Source organism: Lonchura striata, chromosome 6, assembly GCF_050655825.1.
Source record: "Lonchura striata isolate lonStrDom1 chromosome 6, ASM5065582v1, whole genome shotgun sequence".
Lineage (NCBI taxonomy): Eukaryota > Metazoa > Chordata > Aves > Passeriformes > Estrildidae > Lonchura > Lonchura striata.
The window spans coordinates 25,375,553-25,385,619 of NC_140708.1; the positions used below are offsets into that span (position 1 = coordinate 25,375,553).

Consider the following 10,067-nt stretch of genomic DNA (forward strand, 5'->3'; position numbering starts at 1 on the left):
GATAGAAAACAATAGATTATGGGAAAGTTCTTCAGAAGGTGATCAGAGGAAAAGTTCACCAGCATCTATCATGGACTGTGTCTCTGTGGCCTGCTGGGATAGGAGGGAGGGACATAAAGGTGTCAGCAGTTGAACTGATACGGTAAATCACAGTCGGGCTAGTAAAGCGCGATGGCAGCCTAGTGTAAATGCCTTCAGACTTCTATTTCTTCCCCGAGGTTGTACTCGGGACACGTCCCCTCTTTGTGACCTTATCTCTGGGGCAGTGGGTTGTGCACTGGTCTCTTCTCTTTGGTTTACGAGGGCTAATCCATTTGCAGGTTAATAAAAGGTGAAAAGGACAATCACCAAGGAGCCACCAAAATAAACAAGTACCTTTGACTGCTTAAGGATTCTTGGTTTGCCACATCAGCATGCTCAGCCTCCTTTCTCTGCTCCTGAATACTTTGATAATAGGTACATATGTAAACTGTTGATTAAAAAATTACTAGCAGTATGCAAAGGAGGAGAACAAATAGACAATTCCATAAAAAGTGGATGGTTCTGCTTTGCAGGCAAGTAACTGGTCTCAGTAATATGTACTCTGCTGTGCATGTCCTTGTGGTTGAAATTTGCGATTTTTTCCTAGGAATACTAACTGACAATTAGTGAATTTCAGAGGCCAACGTGCTCTTAGTCCCTCAGAAATAATACAAATCTGAGACATTTCATGTCATAAAAAGAGCGAAAAGATAACGACATGCCATCACTTCGGGCAAAACTAATTCTTTTGCTGTTTACTGCTAGATTTGTAATGCACGTGCTAGCTTGCTGCAGTGCTGTAGGCAGCATCATTAACATCAATAATATATATTTAATATAATGACACAGAGAGCCAGAGACAGCGGGACAAGGAGGAGAAAAATCACCTGTGTGTCAGGCAGCCCCGGCAGCAGTGGGGCTGCTGGTCTCACTGCTGGTTCCCCTTTGTTCCCACCCTATCTGCTGCCATTCTTGTCAAAGTTAAGGACAATTCACAAAAGAGGAGGCTATTGCCAGGTCAGGGAGCAGTTTCCGATTACTCGGCGGTTCGTATCCTTCCAAGGGAAGAGAAGAGAGAAGCTGCTTGTTTGATGAGCAGGTGTACGATGTAGATTTTAGAGGGGAAGAAAACCCCAACCCTATTCACATAGGCAGGCGCTGCTCTTGCTAGCAGTCCCTTCCTTGCTTTCCTACAGGATACAAGTTCATTCAGGAGGGCTCAGCTATAAAATAGAGGCTATTAGGTAAAGCACACCACAGCCTCTTGCTTCTTTACATCAAGTAAGTCAGCAAGCCAAGGAAACCAAGACCTACTATAATTCCATGGGAAATTCAGATTAAATCTTGAAAACATGTCTGTTCTGATGATATTTTACAAAAATAGTATATTTCTGAGATAGAGATATACCAAATTTGTTTTGACTTCACAGAGCTTAAGCAGAAAAAAATCCCAAACCTAAGTTTTTTGCCTCCTACTCAAGAGAGGTACTGACTGCATTTTGGCTACTTTTATCTCTAGAGGGGCCCTCAGCTCTGGAATTTATTCCCCCTTTTGCTCGAAAACAGCCTCCAACAATCTTTGACCTTCTGCGTAAGCTGTGAGGCCCAAATCCAAGGATTTGCTTTGGGAGAAGCCTAAGAAAGGTTGGCATTCGTGGGTGTAGTAGGAGAACATGTTGTCTATGCCTGATTCAGTGCTGAGTTTATAATTTTCTCATGTTGTGCAGTTATCCTGCACAACAGCATAGTCTTTACCCATGAATTTTGACGCTTTCCTAAATGGTCATAAACTGGGGAAAAGCATATGAATGATTGTGTATTTGTGAACAAAATGACCTGGCAAACAAGTACATCATAAGTCACTTTTGCTAAAATGATCCTTCCAGCCTTGCAAATCACACAAGCTCTGCATGTCTCCGGGGCACTAACAGCATACAAGTGAAACTGCAATGTTGGGACTGCTGATAAAGGGACAAATAACACTTTAATTAACTGAGAATACTTAATATCTTGCCCTGCCTATGTTGCAACTGAGAGGCAAGCTGTAAACACCTATTAAAACAGCACTATTATATCCTACTATGAAAGTTCTGTCACCTTTTAAATATTTAAATCTCAGATTCTTTAAAAGCTGTTTCCGCTGCTTTTATTCTTTGGATGTAAACAGATTTGTTAAATATTTTATTTCTAACCCACCCACGAAGCTACATTCATTTACATAACTTAATGAAGGCTGCATTATTCATTGAACTTCTCATATAACATTTTTTGTAAGACATTATTAAACAAGTGAAGCAAGCCAGTCTAGTAATGAGTCTTCTCTAAACTTGCTGCCAGTTACATTTCCTTTCTCCTAATCTATCACTCTAATGGTTGCAACTAATAAACTTTTTGAATTTTTGCTGCTAATCTGTATATGTTTTGCATTGCATGCTGGATGTATAACTTGACAAAGAATTTACAATACAAACCACCTGGCAAACAAAACTATCTCAATTAAATGCTATGCAAACCTTTTTTTTTTTTTGTTATAATAGAGGACAACTACATGTAAAATAGTACCTTTAAGCCATAAATAAATTCACTAATTTGGGTCTGCAACATACCAGCAGTATATCTCAAACACAAGATTTGTGTCTGCATTTTTAGTTTTTAAATCTTTGCAAAAGTCAGTAGATTGAAGCTTGGTTTATGCAATTGTCCTGCATAGCCTGCATAGCCAATAGTCTTGCATACAATTCTTTTAGATTGCTGTTCTAGGAAAGATTATATGCAATAATTCTCAGGTAAAGAAATTCAGCAATAATTTTTTACTGATAGTATGTTTTTAGTATTTTTTTTTACTTCACTCAGGTAAAGAAATTCAGCAAAAAATGTTGCTTACACATGACCTGTTTAATCTGTGTTCAGAGTGTATCAAAAGTAATATTGGATTTTTAGGGAGTCTAAGCAGTGCAGCTCCCTTTGAGATAAATGGCAAATTTTCATAATTTATACCTCATAAAATCAATTTCAATTATTAAAAAAACAAAAAAGAAATAGATCATTGGATCCAGGGTTCTAATTTTATGCACATTAGCTTCTGAAAGACAGGCATATTATTTTATCAGCATCCACCCTGAAAACCTTTGCAGATGTGTAGAATTAACAAAAACCAGCAGTGTTCTTTTCTCAAAGATGGCTAGATGCAGATTTGTAAAAACATTTTTTAAAACTTTATATAGCACGTAAGAAAATACTACCTGAAAGTCAAAGATGAAGTATTTTACATATTATTAAGTATTTTTCTTGGTACCTCTCCAAAGGTTAATTCTAAATCACCGAACAGAATAAAATGAGAAAACAAACAATATTGATTGAAATGGGGTAGAAATCAGGAAAACCTTTTTGTCTGCCTCTCATCTTGCAAGGTCCAGGAAAAGACTCATGTAAGGAAATAAAATAAAATAAAATAAAATAAAATAAAATAAAATAAAATAAAATAAAATAAAATAAAATTCAAAGCATTAAGCAGACAAGACTTCAAATTATATTGTCCCTTGAATAGGTGCTTCTATGAATCATAACAAAGTAAAATCTTTCCCAGCTCAACTGCTGAAAGCAACATGCAAGTAACAAGTCTTTGTCTCACAAAGACAAAATAAATAAACTTGATCAAGTTATTTTTAATCATTTCCAATGAGTCTTCAGCATTTTTTTTCTTAGTCATATAACCACTAGCAAAATTCACTTTTACCTGTTTTGACCTTATCTGGAAATACTCATACCTTTCAATCAAGTATTGATTTATCAAGTAGCATTCCTCAATGCCAATTTACATCAGTGTAATTCTTAATTGTCCTTTTGATTAAAGAATAGATACAACTGTGTGTTGTTAAGAGCAACACACTCAGCACTGAACAGATACCTCAGAAATGCTAAGCTTTAGAGATGCTCGCTGGCAGAAGCTGTTACTCACATGATTTTAGGAGAAGCATGGGTCCTATTAACTCACCCTACCCTCGGGGAAGAACCAGCATGCTACATATAAATCATGGCTTTTTACTCCAGGACCAAAGCACAGCACCTTCTAAATTGTGTGTGATTTTTCGAAGAGAGACCTGGTCAAATATTTTTCTTTTAAATAACAGGCTAACCAAGAGGAGGAATATGAAATATCCTTCCTCCTGTCTTGGTGCAGCACCCCAGCACAAACTATGCTCCTGTGGGGAGCTGGAATGAGGACCTGGTCTGCCCAAAAAGCAATTAGCTTTTTGATAGGTAATTTTTCAACAAAAATCAGTTCCTGGACCCAACCTTACAAGAGGGGTGGGGGCTCAGGGTGCAGCAGACAGGCAGCCCCTAAACAGCAACCACAGCCTCAGCAAGCGCCCGCCCCAGACTCTGCTGAGCAGGCAAAGCTGCCCTCGCAGCAGAGCTCACCTGAAACTGGTCTGCAGCCAGCATCCAAGCTGTCAAAATACAGCTGCATACAGGAGATTAGCAGGGGCTGTAAAACCTGCTCAAGAAGTTGGGCAAATATTTCAGCAATTAACCCACACTGAGCTCCGTTTTACTGTAGCTGCGCTGCTACCATTTCTCAGCACAGCTTGTTTAAAGCTAGCTCCAGGATGCCTAAATTGCACGGCAGCGACAGACCGCTTAGCTACAGAGATAAATTATTACAGGGGCAGTACCTAACATAGGTTATGTTGTCATGATTTACAGCAGCTGAGGATGTGCCCCCAGATGTCCAGACAAAATCAAATTAAGTATATGATTTTTTTTTTCTTCTTCGAACATAAAAGCCATGCAAACTTGACTCAAAACCAAAAATGAAAGACTGGCATGTATGACCTTAGACTTACACTGTGAAAGTGTTTGTATTCTCCAGACAGCACTTAGATTCATATTCTTTATAAAAATAAAGTATAAATTAAAATAATATGAAGACCATGCAAAAAGTTCCCACATATAAAAGAGTTTAATTAAAACCAAACAAAACATTTAAAGACTATTGACATCTATTTGGATTTAGAGAATGTTTTGATGTTACAGAAGAAAATGTTAGTAAAGGATACCAAGACAAGAGTCCTGCTGTTCTCCAGACTCCAGATCACCTCCAAATCAGGATCAAGGTTTGCGATTTTCCACCACTATATTGGTAATATAGGGGTCTTAAACTGAGGTTATTTGTCAAGTCTCTGAGAAACATAATGGTATGAGAACTTTGCACAGGAGAAAATATTTAAGATTTTAAACATTGTCAAGAAGACTCAGGTGTAATTTAAAAAGAATGCATTTTGGGGCTGCAAAAAAATTGAATATAAAAAAATATTGATAGTTATATGTAGGCTGTATCTAAAGCCATATGTTAGAAGCTCCCATGTTTAAAATGCTTGCTGGAAACATATCAAATGCATTATAGAAACACCCTTTTAAAAAATTCCATAGATGACATTAAGCACCTGCAGCTATTTTGGGCAACTTAGATCTGTCCTTAATTTTGATCTTGGGAGAACATAATAAAAAAGTGACTGTTTTCCAGAAGCAAACAAAAAATTTAATTATTCTATATGGTGCTACAAGTGCTCATGACACTGAATCACATTGGTTTACTTTGTAGATGTTTATAGAGCCAGCCTATGTTGTTTGACTTTTGAGGGAAGACTAATAGGTGCAGTAAGCAGGGGTGGCCACAAAACCCCTTATAGTTAAGCCAAAATAGGGGTCATGCCTAGGGCATTTTATCTGCCCTGCTTACACACCCCTGGGGAATTGCATCTCAACAGTTGATTCTCTGTTAATCAATTCACATTAGTGCCTGCCTTTTAGTTTTCACTTTGCTGAATTCCAGGAAAGAAGTCCTTAAACCAAATGCATGCTCCATCTCTGACCTAGTCAGAGCTGTTGCATTTCAAGGAGAAATAAGCAGATTTTATTTGCTCTACCAGCTGATAAGAGACACCTTCGTAAAGATTCATAGCCAGCAAGCTCAACACAGAACAAGATTCAGTGGTGTGTTTACACAGGTCAGCAGTAATATGGGAGGAGAGGACATTTAAGAATTTTTTTCCTCAACTAGCTCCAGAGAAAGACTTATGTGACATTATTTTGCTTTCCTTTTCTTTCTTATTTTCTATGGCTCAACATGATGTGCTTGATAAGGAGACCTGTAGCACTTATCACTCCATGCAGTTTTCAGCAAGCATGTGGTTTTGTACTGTTCTTGCATTTACAAGCTAAAATTTATAACAATTGACTACTCATGAGCAACTACACATGAAGGAGGGAAGAGTTAGGAACCCAAAAATAGTAAATACCTTGTTGACAGAAGCAGATCTGGCTTTGCATTCAAACCCTAGAGCCACATCCATTACGTTACTCTCTAGCATACACACAGATCTTCATACAGAGGATCATCAAAAATAAACTTTATTATCAAACTTAAAATTCACACATTAAACATACAATCTAGACACAAATAATACTGAAAACATTCTCAAACAATAACCATTTCAGGTAATTTGGATGAGTAGCTAGTTACTGTTGTTTTGAATGCTTTTCGGATATTTCTTAATACATACACCATCCTGAAATGTCTTCAAATACTTAGCTGGCCAGCTCTCAATGATATTTTTAAATAGGGGAAAACTTATTTCTATAGAAATAACATTATCTAATTATGAATCAGAGACCCATAATTGTAGTGCTTGGGGGAAAAAATATCATAGCCTCTTGAAATACTTAGAAGACATAAATAACTATTGTACATTTACAAGTTTTAAATATTTAAAGGCCTTTGTTACTATAAAAAGTTACTATGTACATATTAAATGCTGTATAGAAATCCATTTGGAGGCGAGTGTTGAGATCTCAGATTTGGCCGCTGAAACCTATGAATTTGGTAGGCAGATTGTCCACAGGGTACACTATGGGGCCTGTTTTCATTGTAGGAGGTCCATTCAGCAGCTGCCAGTCACAGCTCCGAGCCAACTCCACTGTAAATATTTTTAGAAGGACTTTTGCAAACTCTTTGCCCACGCAGCTCCTCAAGCCCCCACCAAAAGGAATGAAACTGAACCTAGAGGAGTCCTCTGGAGATGGAGACATGAAGCGATCTGGGTTAAATTCTTCCTTGTTGGTAAAGAGATCTGCCACATCATGTGTATCACAGATACTGTAAATAACATTCCAACCTTTAGGGATTTGGTAACCCTATAAAAAAGAACAGAAAGGAGATGTGGAGCACCTTGCTGTGTTAAATAATGTGAAGCGACAGAACAGGACACATCAGTGCACCCCACCTCCCCTCCTGGCTTCCTGCAGGTCACTCTAAAGCAGACAGGCTACATGAACACAAAATACTTGGCAGCTGCTCTGAGGAGTTATGCCCAAACCTTGCTTACATTTAGCTCAAGGGTCTTGAGTGCAATCCGAAATCCTCCGGGAACAGGCGGGCTCAGCCTCAGGGTCTCTTTGATGACACAGCCTGTGTACTTCAGCTGCTCCAAGACCTCCATGTCCAGCTGCTTCTCTTGGTTGGAGCTGCACAGTAACCCCTAGAAAGGAAAATGCTGCCATGACATTCATGAACCACCCAGCCAGGGCTCCTGGCACTGCAAAGCAGCTGCCCCTCAGCTACAAGCAGTATTTTCCTGACACCCCTAAAAGCAGGGCACCACCTGGGTCAAAGGGAGCCCTGTCTGGGATTCCTGTCTTCAAGGTACCTTCCTCCCACTGCCCCCTCCTGTGAAATGCCTCTAAGGAAGACACAAACCTTGACCTGCAGCTCCTTCCTCACTTTCTGCAGGACTTCATGGTGGAGCCCTAGGAAGGCAATCAGCGATGTGGCAGCACTAGCAGTGGTTTCATGGCCCCCAAACAGCAGCTCTGTGGCAGACTCCTTCAGCTCCTTACACAAAGGATAGAAGAGACATAAACCAGGCCTTGAACACAGTATCTCTACCACTCAACCACTGCAATGCTGTACATCATTCCCAAACTGGAACAGACACCCAGGGGTCTGGATGGAGGTGCCTGGTGGTGCTTATGCTTCCCATGGACGTCTCCCCATCCAACAGCCTGACTGCAGCCTCTGCACCCTAGTCCTCAATACTAGCTGGTTTATTTAATCGGGAGAGAGAGCATCTCCTGCGTGTCCCTTTTGTCCCCACAAGATAAGTGTGATGTACTTCGAGAGCCTGAGGGAAAGAGATTAATCCAGTCCTGAGGAACCTTACCTGCATGTTGAGCTGCTCGCCGTTACCCTGTGTGTGTTCCATCAGCAGCTGCAGCGCATCCTTGTAGCTGCCCTCGGGCTCCTTGCGGGCCATCTTGGCACGGATGTTCTCCTCGATCTTGGCATGGATGATGTTGCGTGCCCGCAAGCCCTAACCAAGCAGGAGGGAGAGCAGTTTGGGTCTTAGTCAGTACTGCCGTCCCTCCCCCGTCGATTCCGCCGTGCCCTGGCCCGCCGCGAGCCTTACCCGGTAGAGCCCGCTGAACGGCACATCGATGGGCAGGGAGAACAGGTTGCGGATCATCTCCTCGAAGGCCTCGACCAGCTGCTGCTCGCCGTCGGGGCTGGCCTGGCGGGGCTGGAAGCCCAGCAGGATTCTCATGGCAATGCGAAACATGAGGCGCTTCACCTCGGGGTACACGAGCAGGCAGGGCCCGGCGGCGCCCAGCCACCGCGCCAGGCAGGCGCTCACCTCCTCCTGGATGACGGGCACGTAGTGCTGCAGGGCGTCCCGGGAGAAGGCGCGCATGATCACCTGCCCGGGGGGACGAGGAGGAACGGCACAGAGACGCTCAGCCGCCGCGCCCGGGGCGACCACGCCCGCTCCCCGCCCGCCGTCGGCCCGTACCTTTTTGCGGTGCTTGTGCTGCCCGTTGTGGAGGTTGGAGAGGCAGCCCGAGCCCAGGATGGTCCGCACCGAGGCGGGCCACTGCACGGAGACGAGCCGGTGCTCGCCCAGCAGGATGTGCCGCACGTTCTCGGCGCCCATCACCCGTACCGTGGGCCGCCCAAAGAGGTGAGTCTTGTAGATGAAGCCGTATTTCCTGCGTTTCATCTGCAGGAATTTCCGCCTCTAGACAGGGGATGAGAGGGGGGAAGCGATAAAATAAATTTTAGAAAGCATAAGAGGAAGAGGTAGGGAGAGCAGCTGTTTCCCACCTGGGTACGGGAGCCTGTCAAAGTTGCCGCTCATCTCCCTCCCCTGCCGCCCGAGGAGCTCTGGCTCCAGAGGGGCGCCTCTCCGCTCCCCGCGCCATCGCCTGGCCTTACCTGCAGCACCAGCTGCAGCGTCTCCCCGAAGAAGGGGAGCCCCATGGTGCCCGGGGGCAGCGGGAGCGGGCAGCTGGGGTCGCGGCTGCTCACGCAATACAGGTCCCAGAGCTTGACGGCAGCCAGAAAGAGTAGCAGGGGCAGCAGAAAGGTGCACAGGGCGCTGGCGACTAGGGCGGAGAAGCCCATGGCTGGGGAGCGACTCCCGCCCAGCCCCCCGGGAGCTCTGAGTGCGCGGGCTGGGCTCGCCGCGGGCCGCCTTTTATACCCTTCCCAGGTTGCTGCCCACCCCTACCTTGGTCCGATAAATTAGTTCACCCAAAGTTCATCTTTAATTGCGGATTGCGGCCTGGCTCCTCCCCTCGAAATCTTTAACTATTTGCTTTGCGTAGTGCATCCTACCCGCCGCAGACCGCTGCCGGTGAAGGAAAGGTGCTGCCGGGGGCGGCGGCAGCGGCTCCGGGCTCCCTGACCCTGCACCGCGCTCGGTGAGTGGGCTGCGGAACGCCGCCGACAGCTGACAGCCGGTGGTCGGCCACCACCGCCTCCTCGTCCTCGGATTTATCGCCGATGCTCTTTCGAGACCAGGGGTTACACCCAGAAATTCCCGCGCCGGCACCCGGCAGCCCGGAGTCACCTACCCCGCGGCGCTACCTCCCGGCGCCGATGCACTCTGCGGAGCTCCTGCGTCCGCCCGCCACCGCCGTCGGCTGGGAACGGCGGCCGGACCCGGGAGACACCGGGCCGGGACCGTGGGGCAGCCGGAGCGGACGGT

The 10,067-nt window shown here is 44.3% G+C and overlaps 1 protein-coding gene across 2 annotated transcripts; it reads right to left on the reverse strand.

Annotated features, from left to right (window-relative positions):
- Positions 1 to 4,965: 4,965 nt before the first annotated feature.
- CYP26A1 (cytochrome P450 family 26 subfamily A member 1) lies at positions 4,966 to 9,528 on the reverse strand. Of its 2 annotated transcripts, XM_021540193.3 has the most exons (7): positions 9,293 to 9,528; positions 8,871 to 9,095; positions 8,490 to 8,777; positions 8,244 to 8,393; positions 7,781 to 7,915; positions 7,410 to 7,562; positions 4,966 to 7,218 (listed from the first exon to the last, which is right to left on the reverse strand). In XM_021540193.3, exons 1-7 carry the CDS (start codon positions 9,479 to 9,481, stop codon positions 6,877 to 6,879), a joined length of 1,482 nt encoding a protein of 493 aa, XP_021395868.2. In that variant the 5' UTR covers positions 9,482 to 9,528; the 3' UTR covers positions 4,966 to 6,876. The 2 variants fall into 2 exon arrangements, with proteins under 2 accessions (XP_021395868.2, XP_085439775.1); XM_085583649.1 differs by having other exon boundaries at positions 8,490 to 9,095.
- Between the last annotated feature and the right edge of the window lie 539 nt (positions 9,529 to 10,067).